Below are 25,272 nucleotides of genomic sequence, written 5' to 3'. Positions count from 1 at the left end.
ATAGGTGCACTTCATATATTGTGGATATTAACCTCTGATGTATTATGCATTTTATTTTGTCTTATAGAATGTCATTTGTTGTTTATTTATGGTGTCTTTTCCATTGAAAAAAATTTAATTTTTATGTAGTTAAAATGTAAAGTTAATCTGTTTTACTTTATGGCTTCTTTTTTATTCCAGTTTTTCTCTTTCAATTTTGGCTAATTTCCCTTTTTTACAGGATTATCCCCAGCAGCATACAAACATGTATAGTATTTCTCACCAGTAAAAATAAAGAAAAATCTTTTGACATGTCTCTCAATATTTACCTTCCCATTTCTTTCAAAGCGTCTCCATTTATTGTCTGTTTCTTCTCTTTGCCATTCTCTCTTGAACCTACTTTAAGCCAGCTTTCTCCCCTAAAAAGTTTTCTGAAATAGCTTTAGGGTCCCCTAAAAAGTTTTCTGAAATAACATAATCTCTGAATTTTGCTAAATCCAGAGATTAATTCTTCATCTTACTTGACCTGTCAATGGCATTTGCTACAGTTGATCACTCCCTCTTTTTTGAGGCACCATCCTCATCACCAGGCTTTTGAGACACCACTCTCACTTTTTTCTTCTCTAGTCTCCTTGGCCACACTGGTTTCCTTTGCTGCTTCCTCAAAATGTCAAAGTGCCTTTTTTTTGGTCTATAATAATTCCCTAGGGAATCCCTATGCCTTCCTGGCTTTTTTTTATAGTGTGGTCTATATGCCTGTTACCCCCATATTCCCATGCCCATATGGACCTCCGTTCACCTCAGACTTATAGATCTAGCTGTCCTTTCCATATGTCCTCTTGAATGTTCATTAGGTACCTTAAATATAACATATCTGCATTTACATACTTGATTCACCTTATCTAAACTTACTCTTCTTATAGTCTCCATCTCAATCAGTGGCACCTCTTGTCTTCTATTTGCTCAAGTACAAAACATTAGAGTCAAAAGCTCCAACTCCACTATCTTTTTTTAGTTTTGTTTTTCAAAACTCCATATCAGCAAATTCTATCAGCTCTATTTTCCAAATATATGCAAAATTAAACCACTTCCCACTAATCTACCACTACTACTGTGGTCCAAGACACCATCATATCTCCTGTGAATTATTGCAGGAGCTCTATACTGAGCAGTATACATTGTACTCTATTTATAGTCTTTTATGCCTCAGTCCCCTCCTAGGCTTCCCCCCAAGTCCCCAAAGTCTACTGTATTATTCTTACGCCTTTGTGTCCTTATAGCTTATCTCCCACATATCAGTGAGAACATAGGATGTTTGGTTTTCCATTCCTGAGTTACTTCACTTAGAATAATAGTCTCCAATCTCATCCAGGTCACTGCAAATGCCATTAATTCATTCCTTTTTATGGCTGAGTAGTATTCCATCACATATATATATATATGTATATATATGTGATGGAATACTATATATATGTGTGTGTGTATGTGTGTACATATATATGTGTGTGTGTATGTGTGTGTATATATATATATATATATACTTGAACTTTCTTCTTGCTGTCTATCTCCTTTCTTAGGTCATTAGTAATTGTTTTATAAATTTGGGAGCTCCAGTGTTAGGTGCATATATATTCAGAATTGTGATATTTTCCTTTTGGACAAGGCCTTTTACCATTATATAATGTCCCTTTTTGTCTGTTAACTGCTGTTGCTTTAAAGTTTGTTTCTTCCGATAGAAGAATAGCTACTCTTGCTGGCTTTTTGTGTCCATTTGCATGAAATGCCTTTTTCCATGCCTTTACTTTAAGTTTATGTGAGTCCTTATGTGTTAGGTGAGTCTCCTGAAGGCAGCAGAGAGTTGGTTGGTGAGTTCTTATCCATTCTATGGTTCTGTATCTCTTATGTGGAGCATTTAGGCCATTTACATTCAATGTTAGTATTGAAATGTGAGGTGTCGTTGCATTCATCATGTTCTTTGTTGCGTGTGTACTTTGGCTTTTTTGTTGTTGTTGTTGTTTTGTTTTTGCTTTTTACATTGTATTTTTGTTTTATAGGTCCTGTGTGATTTATGCTTTAAAGAGGTTCTGTTTTGATGTGTTTCCAGTATTTGTTTCAAAATTTAGAGCTCCTTTTAGCAGTACTTGTAGTGGTGGCTTGGTAATGATGAATTCTCTCAGCATTTCTTGGTCTCAAAAACACTGTATCTTTCCTTCATATATGACGCTTAGTTTCACCAGATACAAAATTCTTGGCTGATAATTGTTTTGTTTGAGGAGGCTGAAGATAAGGTCCCAATTGCTTCTATCTTGTAGAGTTTCTGCTGAGAAATTTGCTGTTAATCTGATAGGTTTTCCTTTATAGGTTACCTGGTGCTTTTGTCTCACAGCTCTTAAGATTCTTTCCTTCGTCTTAACTTTAGATAACCTGATGATAATGTGCCTGGGCGATGATCTTTTTATGGTGAATTTCCCAGGTGTTCTTTGAGCTTCTTGTATTTGGATGTCTAGGTCTGTAGCAAGGCCAGGGAAGTTTTCCTCAATTATTCCCCCAAATATGTTTTCCAAGCTTTTAGAATTATCTTCTTGCTCAAGAACACCAACTATTCTTAGGTTTGGTCATTTAACATAATCCCAGACTTCTTGGAGGCTTTGTTCATATTTTCTCATTCTTCTTTCTTTGTCTTTGTTGGATTGGCTTAATTCAAAGACCTTGTCTTTGAGCTCTGAATTTCTTTCTTCTACTTATTCAGTTCTATCGCTGGGACTTTCCAAAGCACTTTGCATTTCTATAAATGCATCCAATGTTTCCTGAAGTTTTGATTGTTTTTTCTTTATACTATCTATTTCCTTGAATATTTCTCCCTTCACTTCTTATATCTTTTTTTGGATTTCCTTGCATTGGGCTTTGCCTTTCTCTGGTGCCTCTCTGATTAGCTTAATAACTAACCTCCTGAATTCTTTTTCGGGTAAATCAGGGATTTCTTCTTGGTTTGGATCCGTTGCTGGTGAACTAGTATGATTTTTGGGGAGTGTTAAAGAGACTTATTTTCTCATGTTACCAGAGCTGGTTTTCTGGTGCCTTCTCATTTGGGTAGGCTCTGTCAGAGGGAAGGTCTAGGGCTGAAGCCTGTTGTTCAGATTCTTTTTCCCACAGGGTATTCCTTTGATGTAATACTCTACCCCTTTTCCTATGGATGTGTCTTCCTGTGGAGCTGCAGTGATTGTTATCTCTCTGCTGGGTCTAGCCACCCAGCAAGTCTACCCAGCTCTGAGCTGGTACTGGGGATTGTCTGCACAGAGTCCTGTGATGTGAATCGTTTATGGGTCTCTCAGCTGTGGATACTAGCACCTATTCTGTTGGAGGTGGCAGGGGGGTGAAATGGACTCTGTGAGGATTCTTAGCTTTGGTGGTTTAATGCTCTATTTTTGTGCTAGTTGGACTCCTGCTGGGAGGTGGCACTTTCCAGAGAGCATCAGCTGTGGTAGTATGGAAAGGAACTGGCAGTGGGCAGGACCCTAGAACTCCCAAGAGTATATGTCTTTTGTCTTCAGCTACCAGGGTGGGTGGGGAAGGACCATCAGGTGGGGGCAGGGCTAGGCATGTCTGAGCTCAGACTCTCCTTGGGCAGGTTGCTGTGGGGGTTGGGGGTGAGATTCCCACGTCAATGGAGTTGTGAACCTAGGAGGATTATGGCTGCCTCTGCTGAGTCATGAAGGTTGTCAGGGAAGTGGGGGAAAGCTGGCAGTCACAGGCCTCACCGAACTGCCACGCAATCCAAGGGGGCGGTCTTACTCCCACTGTGCCCTGCCCCAACAGCCCCGAGTCTGTTTCCAGGTGGTGGGTGAGCTGGACTTAAGAACTTGCTCCAGGCTACCCACCTCCCAGCTGCAAAAGAACAGAGCTTTGGTTCTTTCCCCACCTATGGAGTCTGCACACCAGATTTGTGCCCTCCCTCAAGTTCTGGCCAGGAGGCTTCTTGCCCAGTTTAAATTGTTACAAAGTTCAGCTGGAGATTTCCTTCTGCCTGTGACATCTTCCCCCATGCCTCTGGGCACCCTCCCAAAGGATCCCTGTGGTGCTAGGCAGGAATGGCCTGCCTGGAGACTCAGTGAGCTCCCAGGGCCTTTCCCGCTGCTTCCTCTACCCTTGTATTTGACTAGGCTCTCTAGAATGACTCAGCTCCAGGTAAGTTTGGAAACTTCTCCCTCAAACAGACCTTCAGTTTCCCCAGTGTGGGTGTGTGTTTGGGAGAAGAGGATCTCCCTTTTCCATTTCCACAGTTGGAGCACTCAGTGTTTGGAGTGTCTCCGGTGTCCTGCAGGAACAATCTGCTTCCTTCAGAGGGTCCGTGGGGTGGGTCCTCTCAGGATTCCTGCTTTATTCTTGCAGTCGATCTGGAGCTAAAATTCATCATGCAAGCCTCCACACACTGCTCTGTCCTCCGAGTTGGAGCTGCAATCTAGTCCTGCCTCCCATCCGCCATAATGATACCATTCTCCCCATGTTCTGTTTTTTTAATTGCTGAGTTTTGAGAGTTCTTTTATATTCTAGATAGTAGTCCTTTGTCAGATATTTGATTTGTAAATATTTTCTTCCAAACCGTAGCATGTCTTTTCATCTTTTCACAGGGTCTTAAAATGCACAAAAGTTTCCCTTTTTCATGGTGTCGTTTATCAATTTTTACCTTTTATGAATAGTGCTTTTGGTGTCAGCTCTAAGAACTCATTGTGTAGACTTAAATCCCTAACATTTTATCCTTTTTTTATCCTAAAAGTCTTAAATTTTATATTTTATATTTAAGTTTGTGATCCTTGTTGAGATAATTTTTGCATGAGGTGTGAGACTGAAGTTAAAATTTTTTTTTCCCTTAACATTTGGATGTTCAGTTGCTTCAACACCATTTGTTGAAAAAGCTATATTTTTCTCCATTGGATTACCTTTGCTCTTTTGCAAAAAAATCAGTTGGTCATATTTGTGTGCATATATTCTTAATTCTCTGTCCATATGAGATATGTGACTATCCCTCTGCCCATACTGCACAGTATTGATTACTGTACTGTATAAAGTCTTCGAATTGGGTAGATTGATTCTTTCTACTTTATTGCTTCTTCAAAACTATTTCAGCTGTTTTGGTTTGAATAGCCTAAATGTCCTTCCATATAAATTTTAATATAAATTTTTTGCCTTTCCATATAAATTTTAGGATAATGTTGTCTATAGCTAAATTTTTTGCCATTATTTTGATAGGAATTATGTTAAACATTTATATCACACTGGAGAGAATTGACTTCTTTACTCTATTGAGTCTTCCAATTTATGCACATGGTATATTTATTCATAATTTAGATATTTGATTTCTTTCATCAGTGTTATATCGTTTTCAGTATATAATACCTGTTTATGTTTTGTTAGATTTACACCTAAGTAGTTTTAAATTTTCTGTGTAATTGTAAATTATATTGTATTTTTAATTTTGGTATCCATGTGTTTATTGCTAGCATGTAGAAATATAATTATTTTTATGTCATATTGTATCCTATGACCCTGCCAAATTAACTTATTAGTTCTGATAGTTTTTTTTTTATACTTTAAATTCTGGGATACATGTGCAGAACATGCAGGTTTGTTACATAGGTATACATGTGCCATGGTTGTTTGCTGCACCCATCAACCCATCATCTAGGTTTTAAGCCCCGCATACATTAAGTATTTGTCCTAATGCTCTCCCTCATCTTGTCCTCTCCCCATGACAGGCCCCGGTATGTGATGTTCTCCTCTCTGTGTCCATGTGTTCTCATTGTTCAACTGCCACTTATGAGTGAGAACATGCAGTGTTTGGTTTTCTCTTCCTGTGTTAGTTTGCTGGGAATGATGGTTTCCAGCTTCATCCATGTCCCTGCAAAGGACAAGAACTCATCCTTTTTTATGGCTGCATAGTAATCCATGGTGTATAAATGCCATATTTTCTTTATCCAGTCTATCATTGATGGGCATTTGGGTTGGTTCCAAGTCTTTACTATTGTAAATAGTGTTGCAGTAAACATACGTGTACATGTGTCTTTATAGTAGAATGCTTTATAATCCTTTGGGTATATAACCAGTAATGGGATTGCTGTGTCAAAAGGTATTTCTGGTTCTAGATCCTTGAGGAATTGCCACACTGTCTTCCACAAAGATTGCACTAATTTACACTCCCATCAACAATGTAAAATCATTTCTATTTCTCCACATCCCCTCCAGAATCTGTTGCTTCCTGACTTTTTAATGATCGCCATTCTAACTGGCATGAGATGGCATCTCATTGTGGTTTTCATTTTCATTTCTCTAATGACCAGTAATATGAGCTTTTTTTCATATGTTTGTTGGCTGCATAAATGTCTTCTTTTGAAAAGTGTCTGTTAGTCTTTGCCCACTTTTTGATGGGGCTGTTTGTTTTTTTTCTTGTAAATTTATTTAAGGTCCTTCAGATTCTGAATATTAGCCCTTTGTCAGATGGATAGAATGCCAAAATTTTCTCCCATTCTGTAGATTGCCTGTTCACTCTGATGATAGTTTCTTTTGCTGTGCAGAAGCTCTTTAGTTTAATTAGCTTCCATTTGTCAATTGTGGCTTTTGTTGCCATTGCTTTTGGTGTTTTAGTCATGAAGTCTTTGCCCATGCCTGTGTCCTGAATGGTTTTGCCTAGGTTTTCTTCTAGGGTTTTTATGGTTTTGGGTTTTACATTTAAGTCTTTAATCCATCGTGAGTTAATTTTTGCATAAGGTGTAAGGAAGGGATACAGTTTCAGTTTTCTGCATATGGCTAGCCAGTTTTTCCAGCACCATTTATTAAATAGGGAATCCTTTCCCTATTGCTTGTTTTTGTCAGGTTTGTCAAAGATTAGATGGTTGTAGATGTGCGGTGTTATTTCTGAGGCCTCTGTTCTGTTTCACTGGACTATATATCTGTTTTGGTGCCAGTACCATGCTGTTTTGGTTACTGTAGCCTGTAGCATAGTTCGAAGTCAGGTAGCATGATGCCTCCAGCTTTGTTCTTTTTGCTTATGTTGTCTATACGGGCCTTTTTTGGTTCCATATGAAATTTAAAATAGTTTTTTTCTAATTCTGTGAAGAAAAGTCAATGGTAGCTTGATGGGGATAGCATTGAATCTATACATTACTTTGGGCAGTATGGCCATTTTCATGATATTGATTCTTCCTATCCATGAGCATGAATGTTTTTTCATTTGTTTGTGTCCTCTCTTATTTCCAGCAGTGGTTTGTAGTTCTTCTTGAAGAGGTCCTTTACATCCCTTGTAAGTTGTATTCCTTGGTATTTTATTCTCTTTGTAGCAATTGTGAATGGGAGTTCACTCATGATTTAGCTCTCTGTTTCTCTGTTATTGGTGTATAGGAATGCTTGTGATCTTTGCACATTGATTTTGTATTCTGAGACTTTACTGAAGATGCTTATCAGCTTAAGGAGTTTTGGGGCCGAGATGATGGGGTTTTCTAAATATACAATCCTGTCATCTGCAAACAAAACAATTTGCCTTCCTTTCTTCCTATTTGAATACACTTTATTTCTTCCTCTTGCCTGATTGCCTTGGCCAGAACTTCCAATACTGTGTTGAATAAGAGTTGTGAGAGAGGGCATCCTTGTCTTGTGCCGGTTTTCAAAGGGAATGCTTCCAGCTTTTGCCCATTCAGTATGATGTTGGCTATGGGTTTGTCATAAATAGTTCTTATTATTTTGAGAACGTTCCATCCACACCTAGTTTATTGAGTGTTATTAGCATGAAGGGGTGTTGAATTTTATCGAAGCCCTTTTCTGCATCTACTGAGATAATCATATGTTTTTTTGTCACTGGTTCTGTTTATGTGATGGATTCCATTTATTGATATGCATATGTTGAACCAGCCTTGCATCCCAGGAATGAAGCTGACTTGATCGTGGTGGATAAGCTTTTGGATGTGCTGCTGGATTTGGTTTGTCAGTATTTTATTGAGGATTTTCACATGGATGTTTATCAGGGATGTTGGCCTGAAATTTTCTTTTTTTATTGTGTCTCTGCCAGGTTTTGGCATGAGGATGATGCTGGCCGCATAAAATGAGTTAGGGAGGAGTTCTTCTCTTTCTATTGTTTGGAATGGTTTCAGAAGGAATGGTACCAACTCCTCTAGATTTATTGAGATTTTCTATGTAGGCAATCATGTAATCTGCAAATATTGACTTTCTAACTTCTTCCTTTCTATTCTGTATTCTTTTTCTTTTCTTTCCTTTCCTTTCTTTTCCTTTTCTTTTTCCTTTTCCTTCTTCCCCTTCCCCTCCCTCCCCTCCCCTCCCCTCCCCTCCCCTTCCCTTCCTTTTCTTTTCTTTTTGCACTGACCAGAGCTTTCAGCACTATGTTGAATAAGAATGGTGGGAACGAGAGGGTTTCCCTTATTCTGATGTTAGGGAGAAAGCATCTGGTCTTTCACCATTGAGTATGATGTTAACTGTAGTTTATTTATAGTCGCTTTTTATTAGGTTGAGACAGTTCTCCTCTGTTATTATTTTTCTAAGAGTTTCATCTTGAATTGGTGTTGAATTTTGTCGAATGCTTTTTCTGCATAAGTCAATATGATAAAATAATTTTCATTCTTTTGTTAGTATAGTGGATTGATTTTCAAATATTGGACCAGCCTGGCATCCCTGGAATAAACCCCACTTGATTATGGTATATCATTGTTTTTATATATTGCTGATTTATATTTGTTAACATTTTGTTAACAGTTTTTGTGTATATACTCAGGAAGCATATTGTCTTTGGTTTTACTTTTTTGTACTATCTTTATCTGTTTTTTGGTATCAGGGCAATGTAAACTAAATAAAATGAATTTAGTAGTTTTTCTCTCTCTTACTTCCTGGAAGCGGTTGTGTAGAATTCATATGACTTCATTTGTTATGTGAGAAAATTCTGCAATGAAACTATCTGGGCCTGGAGATTTAATTTTTTGGAGTTTTAAATTTAAGAGTTCACTTTTCTTAAAAATTATAGGACTATACAAGTAATCTGTTTCATATTCTGTAAGTTGTGTTTTTGAAGAATTAGTTCATTTTGTGTTATTTTTCAAATTTTTTGTCTAGAGTTTAGTATTCCCATATTAACCTTTCAATGTCTGCAGGGTCTATAATGATATGTCCTGTTTATCTCTTAATATTGATATCTTTTCTCTTTTTTCCTTGTTAGTTCATTAATTTTATTGAACTGTTCAAAGAACCAGCTTGTGGTTCATTGATTTTTCACTATTTTTTTAAATTTTATTGATTTCTGCTCTTTATTAATTCCTTACTTCTACTTGATTTGTGTTTATTTTGCTCTTCCTTTTCTTTGCCCTTGAGGTGGGAGCTTACTGATTTGGGACTTATTTTCTTTTCTAATATATGCATTTAGTGCTATAAATTTCTGTCTCAAGTATTGCTTTACCTGTTTTTTTGGAAATTTTTGATATTTAATTTTAATTTTAATTTATTTTATGTATTTTTAAAAATTTCCCTGAGACTTCCTCTTTGACCTGTGGATTATTTAGAAATATATTTAGTTTCAAAACATTTGGAGATTGTCTGGTTATTGATTTTCAGGGTGATTCTGTTGTGGTTGGAAAGCACACTCTAAGTGATTTAAATTTTTTAAAATGTTGTTTTGTTGAGGTTTATTTTATGGCTCAAGATATGGTCTGTCTTGGTAAATATCCCTTGGGAACTTGAAAGGAATGTGTATTCTGTTGTTGTTGAGTGGCATGTTCTATAAATGTTAAGTGGATCCTGTTGGTTGATGGCATTTTTGAGTTGTATATTCTTGACATTTTGGCTAGTTGTTCAAATAATTGTTGAAACAGGGGTGTTGATGTCTCCAACTGTAATTGTGAATTTCACCATTTATTCTTTCAATTCTATCAGTTTTTGCTTCACATATTTTGCAGCTGTGTGTTTTTGGTAATACACATTGAGAATTGTTATGTCTTCTTAATGGATTGATTTTTTTCATCGTTTTTATGGCATCTCTGTCTTTGGTATTTTTGCTCTGAAATATATTTTTCTGAAATTAATATAGCCATTTCTGCTTTCCTTTGATTAATAGTTTCAGTATATATTATTTTCTATTTGTTTACTTTCAAACTGCCTAGACAGTTATATTTGAAGTGAGTTTCTTACCGACAGAATATGGTCATGGTTTTTAATCCCTTCTGCTAATCTCTTTCTTTTAATTGATGCTTGTAAACTATTTACTTTGAATAAAATTATATGCTTGAGTTTAAGTCTGCCACTTTATTTTTTATTTTATGTTTGTTCTCTCTGTTTTATTTTTCTGTTTTTTTTTCTTACCATGGGTTACTTGTTTTACAATTTCATTTTATCTGTATGTTTATGAGTGTGTCTCTTTGTATAGCTTTGTAAGTGGTTGCTGTAGGTATTCCATTATATATACATAACTTATAACTGATTGCTCGTATAGTCATTTTACCAGTTTGAGTGATGTATAGAAATTTTAGCTGTCTTTATGTTTCTTTACCCTCACTCATTTATGATATAAATTCTTTAAATATTGTTTAACATACATTTAGGACACAAACTCTTTTGCTTCAATTTTGAGCTGTTGCTTCAGTTGTCAAACACACTTTAGAAAAGAGAAGGAAAGCTTATTGTATTTACCCATTTTTTTTTTTTACATACTATGTTCTTTCTACTTTCCTGATGTTCCAAAGCTTTTTATTTTATATTTTTCTTTCTGTTTAGAGGTCATTATTTTGCTGTTCTCTTAAAGTAGGTCTTCTCATGATAAATTCTCTTAGTTTTCCTTTATCTGAGAATGTCTTGATTTCTCCTCATTCCTGAAGGATGTTTTTGCTGGGTATGCAATTCTACGTGTACAGCTCTTTTTGCTTTTGTCACATAAAAAATATTTTACCACTTCTTTATGGCTTCCATGGTTTCTACTGAGAAACGCACTGTCACTCTAATTTTTCCTTGTACTTAATGTGCAAGATTTTCTCTGTCTACTTTCAAATTTTTTCTTTGTTTTTAGTTTTCAGAAGATTAATTATGATATGGCTTGATATGAAGTTGAAAATTGTTTTGAGTTTATCTTGTTTAGGGTTTCCTTAGATTCTTGAATCTGTGAGTTTATATCTCTTGCCAAATTTGGGAGGTGTTCAGCCATTATTTCTTCAATATTGTTTTTTAAGCTCGCCTCCTTTCTCCTCTCTTTCTTGGATGCTAGTTATACAAATGTTAGATCTTTTGTTACAATCTCACAGCTCTTTAAGACTGTTCAACATTTTTTTCAGTCTATCTTCTGTTTGTCACATTGGATGCTTTTTTTTCTGTCTTCCAGATAACTGATTCTTTTCACGGTCACTTCCATTCTGCAATTTAGCTTTATCCACTGAGCTTTTCATTTCCATTATTGTATTTTTTTGGTTCTAAAGTTTCTATTTGGTTTTAAATTTTTTTTCCCCATTTTTCTTTTTCTTTACTGAAACTTTCTATTTTTTTCACTTAAGTCTTTTCATAATTGTTTTTGTCAATGCTGCTTTAAAATATTTGTTGAGTAATTCTAACATCCTTATCATTTTAGTCTTGATATCTGTTCTTTTTCTTTTTTCAATCATTTGGAGATTTCTTTGGTTCTTGGTATAATGAATGATTTTTTACTGAAACCTGGACATGTTTGTATCATGTTCTGAGACTTGAATCTTATTTAACCTGCCTGTTTTAGCCAGCTTTCTCTAACACCGCTTTGGCAGGGGAAGGGAGGGTGCCATCTTGTTACTGCCAGGTGGAGGTAGAAGTCTAGATTCCCCACTTGCCTTTGTTGACAGTTGAGGGGGAAGCTTTTATTTCTGAGTTGGGGGAAGTTTCAGCTTCCTATATGGTTTCTGCTGGCACTGTGGCAGGGGTGGTTTCATTACTGCTGGATGACTATAAAACTCCTGACTCCTCAGTAGGCTTCCTTTGATACTATCCCAGTGGGGAAAGGGAAATGTGCTTCGTTACTTCCAAGTTCAGATGGAAGCCCAGGCTCCTCATTGTATGGTCTTCACTAGTGCTGTGGGGGGCCTCATTACTGCCTGGGAGGGTTAAAATTCTTGGCTCTAAACTTGGCCTTCTCTGACACTATTCTGTTGTTAGGTACCTCATTTCTGCTTGAACAGGGTAGAAATATAAGCTTCTCACTTAGCTTTTGTGTGGCATGGTTTGGGATGGGGCCACAGTGTTTTCTGTGATGTTTGACTGGAACAGAGAGATTATTATCTAGAAGTTTCTGTCTTGCTAGACTGATCCTTTCTTTGTTCTTCAGCTAGAGAAAGCAGGCTCATCTTGAGGATTTTTTAGGTCTACATTCATTGATATTTCCAGATTGTAGGCTTCTTTAGCTCCGAGTCTAGGATATATGACACAAAATGCAAACCCATTGAACTCACTACCATATTGTTCCTTGGATCCTGAATATCTTTTTTTCTCTATCTTCTAGATTCTTCTGTGTTTGTTTTGTATATGATGTCTGGTTGTACTTAGTGGGAGAACTAGGAAAAGTACATCTATTCCATCCTTCTGTAGACAAAGGTCACCTCAGTCATTTTTGAACTTTATTTTTAATGTGTCCCATGTGGCTCTTCTCTCTGCAGGTACCTGGAACTGGAAAGTAGTGGCCATCGGAATGAAGTCAGACTGCATTACCGCTCAGGCAGTCACCGCCCTCACACGGAAGTGTTTCCTTACATTTTGGCTGATGACAAGTGGCACAAGCTCTCCTTAGCCATCAGTGCTTCCCATTTGATTTTACATATTGACTGCAATAAGTAAGTGTAGTGTCCTCATTTTAGGAAATGGAAGATTCTAAGAAATGACTGTCTACTCACGTTCCTTCTTTGATGTTTCTTTTTTGCAGAATTTATGAAAGGGTAGTAGAAAAGCCCTCCACAGACTTGCCTCTAGGCACAACATTTTGGCTAGGACAGAGAAATAATGCACATGGATATTTTAAGGTATCTTTTGGCAAAAGTCTGAGAATGAAATGTAAATGCTTTCTAATGAGTTTCAAAAAGTAGATTTTACTTTTTATGGTGTGAAACAAAATAATTTGATTTGTAAGTTAGAAAATTTGTGTCTGTTTCTTTTTTTTTTTAAACAGTAATATTTTATTTAGCCAGCAAACATTATTTTCTCTTCTTTTTTCAATGAGTTTAATCGTTAGATATTACAGAAATGATCACAAGGCTGCAATCAGGGCAGTTAACATGTCATTCTTTGAATTAACCTTTCAAAGCAATAAAAATCTAAAATGTTAACATACAAATAAACTCTCCACCACTGAAATATAACCTTTGATGATACTTTTACAAAGATATTAATAGTGGATTGAAAGCTTTTTAGTATATATTTTTCATGGTCTCCTTCTACTGCAGAAAGTGAGAAAGGAATACACACGTGCACAAATCTGTCAAAAGAGAAAGCAGTTATAATTTATATCTTTTCCTTTAGTATGTACTTGGAGACAACACTTCATAAAATTTCTTCATTGGAGAGGCTTTAAAGGACATGTCATTTAACTTTCCATATTTTAAAGATGAAGAAATAAAGTCCAGAGAATTGCTTGACTACAAGCCCGTAGTGCAATCACTTTCCCCCAGTGACTATGACAGTCCCTACAACATGGAAGTGGCCCAATGAATGATTACCAAATCAAACAATGATAAGTGATAGTTCAACTCATAGATTTCAAGGTAGATCACATATCAGTGAATTTAATTGTTTTCTAAGCAAAGTTTATAATTCTATAAAGGTGTTTTGGGAACTTATTTAAGCATTGTCTGTTACCAGGAAACCAGATACTTGAAATATATGATTCCATCTAATTGTAGCCTTGCTAGTCTTGATGCAGGGTCATTTTTTTTTCTGTTTTATTATGCATAAACCTGCACAGAGGGGTAAAGTAACTTGCTTAAAGATAGGCAGATAGTAAGTGACACAAATAGGAAATTGGTTCCATGCTTGCAAATCCTAAAACCATGCGCTTTTCCCAGGTAAGGGATAGCAGATGTGTGCTGTGAGTCCCAAATCTCATCTCTATTTAATCGTGACAGTCCTTCCCATGGAGCCTGAGTGTGGCCTCGAAATCTCCACGTGTCAATTATGTGTACAACTCTAGGGGTCATTCTCTTTATTGTAGTCCATAAATAGTATCCATTAGAGTTGTACAGTGCACAAACTACGTAACTGTACACGATAGCCTTGTTTTTATGTTGCTGCTTCTAAGTGATAGGAGTTGGTACACAATTTACTTCATCAATCTAGGCCCAAGCACACAATGGAGGCAGTAATACCCACACAGTAAAAATACTTAAATATTTATCGTTCACATTGATACATGCTATTAATCAGATTAAACATGTACAAGACGTAGAGACCAGTATTTGACTGGCAAATCTTTATAGGTGTGTTTAAAATTATATTGATATCATGTTGGTACTGTTATCCCTATCATTAGATATTTTGTTTGCATTTTTCAAATGGATAAGGTAAAATATTAATTTAATAAAATGTATAAAGGCCATGAAGAAATGGGGGGAGTGTGGCAGATAAAAGAGACAGCTGGATGTGTCTGATAGATCACCATTGGCCTTTGCTTTAGGACCCCAGCAAGCTGGAAGCTAATTATACCTTAAAGACTAAGTATGCATGTAAATTTTGCCTATAAACGTGTGATAAAATTTTCTGTGTAAAACAGGTCATTTCCAGCTGGCATTTAAAAAATTTTCATTGTAAACTTTCTGTACTCATAAGAACTCATCACTATATTTTGCTGTAGCTGTTTAATGAATCTATTGTCCTTTTTAAATTGAGAAATTAGTTTTAAAAGATCCCACTTTTATGAGATGCTCAAATGAGCATGCTTTCACGACCAGTTTTTCTATCCTTTTCTTTCCAATAATTAAAGTTAATTTAAAATTGGTATCAATTTCAGAGTTGCTGAAGCTAGAAATTATTATCAGGTTGATTTTTTTAAAGGTCATTTTCAAGCCCGTCAGTGGCTAACTAAAAATAACTTCTCAAAACAACATAACTGTTGCCTCTTAATTATATCTTGACATTTAATCTTAAGGCTTTAAAAACATTATCAATAAGAGAATACATGGGTAATCATCTATTGTGCCTGATGAATTTCTTTCCCTTTGGTATGAAGTGGAAATAATGTATTAACAAAGACTTTTTACTCAGGGATTTTAGTGAGTGTATTCTGTAATATTTTCCTTCATGAACTTGACCATTGAACATAATCTGGGTAAATGAAAGTAATGTCTTTTTTTTCTATTTTTCACACACAGGGTATAATGCAAGATGTCCAATTACTTGTCATGCCCCAGGGATTTATTGCTCAGTGCCCAGATCTTAATCGCAGTAAGTCTATTAGTTCTTCCACTGTGGAGTCCCCATATATTACTTGTCAGCATAGACTTAACCAGATTGAACCCCTTATAAATGCTTCTTGACCAAATGTAGTGTTTGTAATTCCAGCCTGTCCAACTTGCAATGACTTCCATGGACTTGTGCAGAAAATCATGGAGCTACAGGATATTTTAGCCAAAACATCAGCCAAGGTAAAAGCTACTCAAAAACACAGTGAGGAAGCTTAAAAATCCTTGATGTTCCCAATACTTCCATTTACAACCATAGATTTTAACCTTCGAGGCTCTTCTTATACTATACTGTTTGCTAGGACTGAATCTAAATCTCTGCTTAAGGAAAGGCTTATAAATATTAAAACCCTAGCCATCTGTATAACAAATAATTCAGTAAATCAAGAATGAGGCAGATTACCTAATTTATACACTGCTTACTACAGGAGGATTTATTGTTTGGTTTTTATTATTATTTATTTTTATTCAGTTTTTCATTACAAGCAAGGAGGCAGTAGGACAGCGTAAAGAATATAGACACAAGAATTGTATCAAAGAAATGGTCCCATAAATGCTTTCTACCACTATGTTACAGTTCTAGGATTATTTACTAATATCTTAAGCACATATCAGGTTTACCTACAATTTCACTAGACTTACAATTTTGTATAGTAGTTACAGATTACCTGATGGTTGTGTTGCATGGTGTATGATTTGTTTCTTATACAACATAAATTCTGAATTTTCCTTTTTTACTTGAATAAGCATATAAATGAAATTAAACATTCTCCTTTTAAATGGAAAGTGCTTCTCTGCATTTGAGTGATGTTTTGAATTAACCTTTGACTTGTGTCTTATAAATTATGTTGTTTGTTTCTAAGGCAGGCAGCAAATTTATCACAAATAAGAGGAGAGAAAAAAACCCATTCTTTTAAATTAAATTAAAGTCTTAAATATGTTTATGGCAAGTGGTTGATGAGCACAGCCATTATTACTGCTACATACTTTAAAAAAAAAGATGCCTGCTGGAGTGTTTCACATTTCTGTGTTGCTGGAAGGATGAACAATGTAAAACCCCTTCTTTTGTGCCACAGCTGTCTCGAGCTGAACAGCGAATGAATAGATTGGATCAGTGCTATTGTGAAAGGACTTGCACCATGAAGGGAACCACCTACCGAGAATTTGAGTCCTGGATAGACGGCTGTAAGAACTGCACATGCCTGGTATGGCTTCTATTTCAGTTGAGACTAAGGGAACTCAGATGCTCCCACTCTTTAAAAATTTATTAAAACAATGTAATCATGAAAATTTCAAGATCCATTTCCTCAAGACACAACACTAAAGTGCCAACAAACCTGGTCATATCTAAAGAACTATGTTGCATTATTAAAAACACTTTCTAGCTTCTAAAGATGGTTATGGTTTAGGAGTACTATAAAGTTTAAGTTCATTGGTACACACATGAAGTTAGCAATTTAAATTAGGTAAAGTGATTCCTAAAGAAGACTATCCTCTTATCCTTAACATTTCCAGAGATTTTTCTCCCTTGTGTTTTCATGAATGCATTTTCATGAAACTAAGTCATATGCAGCATTAAATATTGTGTCCAGATTGAGCAATATAAGCAAATGATAGAGTTTAAATGATTGGGACAATCTAATCGTTTATTAATACAGTGGAATACAAATTATAGAGTTTAAATAAATATGATTTTGCGAATTGCTCGCTAATGAAGTAGAATATTTCATTGCATTATGACTTAAGAAATACATGTTTATTTTCAAAGGAAAGTTCAAAGTGAGTTTGGTTTTAAACTTTTAAATTACACATTAACTCATCTGTTAAAGCTGGTTTTCTGGAAAGAAGTCAGACATCTGTGTGAATTGGGCTTTTAAAAAAATTTCTCAAAGTTCATCCAGTTTATTTAAAAACAGAATATCATGCATATAAAAAGATCAAAAGTAGTTCAGAACTGTGTGTGTGTGCACGCACGTGTGCATGTGCGTGTGTGTGCGTGCATGTTCGTGTGCATGATACAATTTTTATTCAGGAACATGATATGTTCCTAAATTTTTAAAATGGGGAACAAAAGTTAAATTGAGTAGAAGATGGAGTGTGGTATAGTGAAGTCAATAAAATGGGAAGCCTGAGCAGCCAGCTACCTGGGAGCTCTGGCCACCTTTAGGAATCAAATTCCTTGCGGTGGTCCTGTCTCCAGTTTGGCGCCTCCTTGTGGTGATTGTCAGCACCGCCTCCCCTCCTGGCATTGGCCTGTTCTGTTCTCTTCATACGAAGAGTTTAAAATTTAAGGAATGGATTCAAAAATTCTTGAAAACTACTAAGCTGCAACATGGAAATTCTTTAAATATTGTTTCCTTTTCAGAATGGAACCATCCAGTGTGAAACTCTAATCTGCCCAAATCCTGACTGCCCACTTAAGTCGGCTCTTGCGTATGTGGATGGCAAATGCTGTAAGGAATGCAAATGTGAGCATAACTTTTATGATGAATACTTTCTTTGGAAAAATAAAGCTCTGTATTAATAAGTATTCACCCATCATTGGTTTAATCTGGGCAAGCTAAATAGCTTTCAGAAGTGATGGAATAAAGGAAGAATACTTTCTCCGTTTTGGTTGATTAGTTCTTTTCCATTTTAAAATGCTATGCCCCTATTCCATTAGGACAATTTTTTCTTGGAGTAATCTATTCCATATAGTGGTAGTAGTAGGAAAGATGTGTAAGAAACTTACTGGAAGGCATTTCACTAATTGTACTACTTATTGTAAGTGTCTCCCAAATAGGTTAAGAATGGTCCACACGGCTGCAATAACCAATGAAATCCATGATACAAGTGGCCTTCAGCAGCAGAAGATATGCTGTTCCATTAGCCCAAACAACAGAAGTCCACATTATTATAGGATTGTCCAGTGTAGATAAGGGCCATGGCCTTCACTCAGGGAAAAAAAGGCTCACACCACTGTGTGTGGAAGCTTTTCTGCCTTTTAGCAGTCATTATATAACAGTTCACTTCTGATGTCAGAAAATACTTTTTGACTCATCTGTAACTACCCTTACCTGGGTTCTAGATCATTCAATAAATAATGGAAGTAACTTCTCTATGTTTCTTATACTTTAAAAGACTTCACTTAAACCTTTGTTAAAAAGAGTATTTAAAAATTTAGCTGTTTTTTCCACAAAGGAGTAGTAACATACTTGAAAACTGAGTTGTTTTAAAGTTTGTGGAATATATAGAGCTCTGTAAATGCAAGTGTATTTATATGTATACTCTCAAAAAGACAAAGTGGGGAGAAGTGGCGGGGGGGTGGAGAGAGAGAGGGACAGTAGGTAAGGGTGACAAGCTATCAGAGAAAAATCAGGAAGTTGCTTCGTAGTCCATTGATTTAATTCCCTCAGGAATGCATTTATATTTAATTTTATTAGGCTTTACATTGAAGCCAATCCATCTCATAAAACTGTATTAGCCTAGTCAAGTCGATTCAGTGGAACTAGGAAGGATTGAATACAATTTTTCTTACATGTCACTAGCTAATTTCCTTGGTGAGAAATAATCTGCATTTTTCTAGGACTTCTCTTAATAAAAGGAGGCTTGTGGTAATATATAGTTTTCTTTGTAGGTGGTTAGAAAGAGGAAGGAAGAAGGACCATATATACATATATGGCTTCATATTCATAATACAATAGCAAGGAATCATACTTTTTGCCTTAATTTTTTTTTTTTTTTTTTCTTGAGATGGAGTCTCGCTGTGTCGCCCAGGCTGGAGTGCAGTGGCGTGATCTCGGCTCACTGCAAGCTCCACCTCCCGGGTTCATGTCATTCTCCTGCCTCAGCCTCCCGAGTAGCTGGGACACAGGCGCCTGCCACCACGCCCGGCTAATTTTTTTGTATTTTTAGTACAGACGGGATTTCACCGTGTTAGCCAGGATGGTCTCGATCTCCTGACCTCGAGATCCGCCTGCCTTAGCCTCCCAAAGTGCTGGGATTACAGGCGTGAGCCACGGCGCCCAGCCCTGCTTTAACTTCTTTTATCCTTCTTTTCATCCATAATTCTATGTTGTTATTCATGGATATGACAGATTTGCATTAAGTGATGTCAGTGTTATTAGATACAGGTTGATTGAAATAACGGGCCATTGTGAGAGATTCGTCAGAAGTGAATTTCAATTCTCGTCTTACCATTTGTCTCTGTTACCAAGAGTAAACTGCAGACTAAATCAGACTAATGCTTGAATTCTTCCCAAGAAACATGCGGTTAGACATAATGAAATGATAACATGTTTTGAGATTCATTAATGAAGAGTGTTTCAGGCAGTCTTTGGTGTTAATGATTGAAAACCAACTATTTGCTTCATATAGAAAATAGTTAAAGCTGGAAGTGAGTAATCAGTGAGCAGACCACAACATAATGAAAAAAAAGCCATAGGCCTTCATTAGATATGGCTAAAAAATAATAAGTATAAAGTGACTATCTTTCTGTTCACATTTAATGATATATAAGATAAGTACCATGGAATAGAGAGGAATAGAGAGGGTTCATGCCTGTGTTTGCTTGTATTTCAAAGATTTGAAATTTTAGTTTTAATGAATTTAACATTTTACTAGAGCTAGCAAGACATTTCAGTAAACAGCCATAGATAGTTCCCCTTAGGGAAATAAGCATTTAGTTCATATGGTGAATATTCTTAGAGGTTCTTTTTGGGAATGAGTCTCCGCAAAGCACAATTTAAAAATAAGTCACTGACAATATCCAGAAAACGTGCTTCTGAAAAGTCTTGTAGAAGACAGATAACACTTAAAATAAATGTAATAGTAATCCTTTGACTGACTTACTTAAATAGTACAGATTTTCATATGTATTTAAAGTGGGAGAAACCAATAGTTACACATATCTATGATGTCTTGTATGTGTGTTTGTGCGTGTGTGTGTGTGCATCACCATTGCATGTGAGGAGAAACAGTCTTATTTTCCTATGTTAATTCCACAGTAGTGTCACTGTTATAATTTATGAAAATCTAATTTTAGTGGAGTAGAAGTAAATTCCTATGTTTTTTACTCTTTTAAATATGAATATAAGCCCTCTTCTTAGACCCTACATTGATCCTATCTTTGAAACGCTTCTGCTCAACTGCCTTTTTAATGACAAAACCCGATAAAATAGATTATTATTGAAAACAGCTTAAAGAGATTAATCACTTACTGTTTCTAAAGCCATTGGAAGGTAAAGCATATAACCTAACTGCTGAACGTGACTCTGCCAAGATTGAAATGAACGAAACACGTGCATGTGGCCAGTCACTTTTTGGTGTTCTTCCTTTAATGCTTTCAGGCTTGCTTCATCGGAGTTGTTTGCACATTTCTGGGCAGTCCTATTTTGCAGCTTCCTTTATGGTTTCCCTCGGTAACTTCAACTCCAGCTCATTATCTGAATATAAATACTGATGAATAGCAAGACGGTTGTTGTTCTGGGAAAGAAGTCAGAAGAAACCAAGCCTTTTCTTTAGTTGAATCTACATAAACAAAGCATTGGGAGGAGGGGCTTAATTTCCTGCCTGGACCATTAAAATAGTGTGCTGGAGTTAAACAGAGAGGATAAAATCCAAAGGCAGGAATGCCAAGGCCAAATTGTTAAAGCCATAGTAATTACAGCCATAATGAAGCCATATTGCTTCTATAGGTTACAAGACACATACTTTGTGCCTCATTTGATCTTTACAGCTGTGTAAGTATGTATTATCTCCATCTTCCTAATAAGAAGAATTCCAAGCCATTCAGGAAAACACAGTTAGTTAGAGGTCTCAGAGAAGTTCCATCTGAAAGTGATGTGCTTTGACAGCCTGCTTTCCTTTTTATAAAAAAAAAACAAAAAACATCTGTTATAATTAATCTAAGTGATCTATTTTTATCGACCAGTAGCTAAGCTCACCAGAGGTGTTTTGGCATCCTAGTTGAGTCTTAGGTGGCAGAGTTTGCCTTCACCACTCATCCTCTTCCATTTCAGTCTCCATCTCCTCCACATCCTTTATCTTGGTCTCAGGCTCTCAACTAGCAAACAGGGAGATTTAGTGACACATATTCAAGATAGCTGTAGAAAATGGAAAGTATAAATATTTTAGATGACCTTAACTCTGAAATAGAATGAGGTCAAGATATGATTAAAGTACATAATTATAATCTTAACCCAGATTTTTTAAAAAAAGATTTATCAGAAAATAATTGACTGAAATTCTAGGAAATCGAATGTTACTGAAAGTCACTGAATTTAGGAAACAATTTAATTTTTCTGAATATTAATGCTATTACATGGATGCATGCCTTTATTTATTTATTTATTTATATTGATTGTAGATTCAGGCTTGTGTACAGAGCTCTGCTTCACAGGAAAGGTGGTTCATGAAAATAGGGAATCTGAGGCAAATCTGAACTGATGCTGTAATGTCTTTCCTCCATTATTAGAGAGTTCTCAAATACAGGGAATGTGAATGTGACCATCAGAACTGGTTGGTATTTGCCTAGTAGTAACAGTTAGTTTAAGTGGTATTTCCACAGAGTCCAGAATTCTATGAATAAATAAAAATCATCATTCTTTTGGTTGAGCAAGGTCAGAGTTTCAGTATATAATATAGATTACACTTTAATATTCTCTGTGCTGATTAGACATCAGATTATTTTAAACTTAATTTTAAAAACCATCTTGGTTTAGTTAAAGTGGACTTACTGTAATATCTTTGCATATTGAGTAGTTAATTCTGTGAGTTACAAGTCAGATTTTCTGGGTTTGAATTCTGACTCCACAACTTATTAGCTGTGAGACTTTGGTCAAATTGCTTAACCTCTCATGGCCTCAGTTGCCTCATTTGTATAATGGAAATAACAATTGTATCTACTTTATAGGGGCTGTGTAAGCATTGAATAGGTAATAAATATAAAGTGCTTAGAACAATGTTAACTGTTATTACTGTTTTTATTAAAAGAGTCACTCATGTTTTTATTGATAAAAATACAAAGTAGTGAAATGATCTCATTAGTTCATTAGCTTTAGATTTTAAAGCTACATAGGACCTTAAGCGTTCTTTGAAACAGCCATTTGCTTTTGGGAGGTATGGTTTCATTATCCCCATTTTATAGAAGAATAATGAAGCCAGGTAGATTAAGTGACATTACTAAGATCAAATAGTATGTAATGCACGGTAATTTTTTTCTCTCAAATTGTGTCCTGATTTCCCCAAGGCCACTCTCATCCTCAATATTGTGGGCGTATCTTAATCAAGATTGAAACCCAGAACTAATATCTCATTATTATGTACTGTTTTGTGTGTCTGGCTTCTTGTACTCAGAATCACCTTTGTGAGACTCATCCACCTTTGTGAGACTCATCCATCAATGATATTGATGCGGATCAAAAATGTAGCTGCATCTCATTCATACTTATTGCATCATTTTGATGTCCACTGCAGATCAGTTATAGTTATTGCTGCATATATTTTATTTGTGTTTATATACCACAATTCAGTCTATTGTTGGATGGCAGTTAGGTAGTTTGCCGATTTGGGCTATGTGAATAGTACTCATAGAATAATTCTTTACGTGTTTCTTGGCCTTAGTTATGTATGTATTTGATGGGTATATATTTAAAACAGTGGAATTGTTTGGTCAGAGGGTAAAACTGTTTGACTCTATGGCAAAACCAATTTCCCAAACAGTTTTCCAAAGTGCTTATACTAGTTTATTTTCTCACCAACAAGGTATGAAAATTCCAGTCGCCCCACACCCTCACCCACACTTGCCATTTTTAGTCTTTTTAATTTTAACATTCTGATAAATGATGTCGGTAAATGATATTGTACCGCAGCCTAAGCTTGTTATTTCCCAGGTGACTAATGAAGATGAGTGCCTTTTTGTATATTTATGGGCTGCTTTCATTAATATTAAATAATAAAAAGTAAGAGTAAATATTTTCTATTTATACTTTTCCAAAGAACTATTTTCTTGCTTTTAGTAGAAGTGGTAATTTGGGAGGCTTATTTTATTTGCACATCAATATAGATGATTCTGGTCCTGTCACCTTAAAATGCATAGCAAAGTAGGGGTAGTGGAGACTAAATGATTGCTTCTCAAGTACTTAGTGATTTTAAAAATTGGATGATAATATGATAAAATGGAATCAGAGATTTCTGAACATGTGTTCTTTTCAACAAAAATCAACAGAATATAATTCACCAAGAATTTTTTTTTTGTTTTTAACAGAGGGGGAAAACATAATTTATGTAGGCTACGGTAAAACAGAAAATAATTTTGAAACAAAGTAACCAATAAACATAGCTGTTTTTACAATAATGCTGGAAGCATGGGAAATATTTAGGATGTACTGGAGGTTCTCATGCATGAACACAATTATAAATTAGTTGGTGTGATAGAGACACGAGGGGCCGCATTAATAGAATGCCAATATAAAATGAGAGGAATTATGTAATAATGAAAAAGGTAGAAGTAGCAATCAAAAGAAAGGTGTGTTGTTTTATGTATCAGATGCGCTGTTTTAAGAATATTTCTTGAAAGTCTGTAGTCAATAAGGAATTTTATGACACAGCAAAAAATTGAATGAGCTGAAAGCTAATGGTGTCACTGGAAATCACATATCCAGCCTTGGTCTGGACGGTCTTTTCTCACTAACATTACTTTAATTTAGTATTTGAAATAACATTGAATAAATCATAGAATTAGAACACTTTTATAATTCTATAGGTATATGTGACAAATAGGCAAGAAAATAGTTCACTTGTGTATTAATTTAAGATAATGAGCCTCTGATAGGGAATGTTTTCTCTAAAGACAAATAGCTAAATTTATTAAAGAGAGATTTCATCAAGATAATCCTGTAGGCTTCCTAAATACTGTACTGTCATTAATTTTATCTTAATTAAAAAAAAACCTTTAAAAAGGCACTTGGCATGCTGCTACCTTTTAAACATTATAAAAACTAATAAATGTCAAATCAGTAGAAAAATACTGAATTGGCAATATATTAATAAACTAGAATAATTAACAATACAGCCTTCAGATTAATTACTCTGAGACAGCATGTGATATATTTTAATGATCTTTAGAAAAATATAAATCTGCTGTTAATTAGTCAGCTCATAGCAGAGCTGGAATGCCAGGGAAATGTAGGGCAGAATCACAGAGTGATTACAATGTCACAGTGACTTAGCTGCTGTGTCCTGTATGCTAGTCCTGGGTAGTGTAAGTTGTTTAACTCTACCATTCTTTCTTCCCAATCCTAGTACAGTATTTTTAATGCTTTAATTAAAAATAATTCATGCATATAATAAATCTGCAAACCATGCAAACAGATATAAAATGAAACATAAAAACCTCCCTATTCTTTCTCCTCCAAACTTCTGGTTTTTGTGTATCCCTCCAGATGACTTTTAATGTGTCTACTCACGTTGCCTGTCTAGGCTTTTTATATATTGTAAATGATATTAAGCATTTTCCTGAGCTTTGTTTTATTAATAACATATATTGGAGATATTTTCATATTAAATAAAAATAGTTGCATATTATTCCACTATATAGTTTATTATTTTATTTCTTCCCTCTCTAAAGATATTTTGATTGTTTCTAACTAATTTATATATTTGTTATGAGAAACAATATTGCAGGAAGCCGTTAATGCATAATCTTGGTGCAGTCTTAAGGCTTTATCTATAGAGTAAGTTGCTAAGGGTCGAGTTGCTGGGTCAAAGACTATGACACTTTTAATACTGCCAGTTTTTGCCAAATTATTCTACAAGAAGATGGTCCCAGATGTTTTCTTCCTTTGGCGAGGGAGCACCAGGTGGAAGTGCTGAG

At 35.5% G+C, this 25,272-nt stretch overlaps 1 protein-coding gene across 4 annotated transcripts in view; it reads left to right on the top strand.

The window, feature by feature from the left end:
* The window catches only part of NELL2 (neural EGFL like 2), a 419,741-nt gene that overhangs the window by 132,389 nt on the left and 262,080 nt on the right, over positions 1 to 25,272 (top strand). For all 4 annotated transcript variants that reach the window (XM_012510714.2, XM_030822676.1, XM_012510715.2 and 1 more), the window contains 6 exons: positions 12,630 to 12,803; positions 12,893 to 12,989; positions 15,330 to 15,402; positions 15,520 to 15,602; positions 16,496 to 16,624; positions 17,785 to 17,887. In XM_012510714.2, the coding sequence (XP_012366168.2) occupies positions 12,630 to 12,803; positions 12,893 to 12,989; positions 15,330 to 15,402; positions 15,520 to 15,602; positions 16,496 to 16,624; positions 17,785 to 17,887 (659 nt within the window). The remainder of the gene's footprint in view (positions 1 to 12,629; positions 12,804 to 12,892; positions 12,990 to 15,329; positions 15,403 to 15,519; positions 15,603 to 16,495; positions 16,625 to 17,784; positions 17,888 to 25,272) is intronic.

Source organism: Nomascus leucogenys, chromosome 11 (genome assembly GCF_006542625.1).
Source record: "Nomascus leucogenys isolate Asia chromosome 11, Asia_NLE_v1, whole genome shotgun sequence".
Lineage (NCBI taxonomy): Eukaryota > Metazoa > Chordata > Mammalia > Primates > Hylobatidae > Nomascus > Nomascus leucogenys.
Note: the sequence above shows the minus strand (reverse complement) of the source record. Positions and strands in the feature narration are given on the sequence as shown.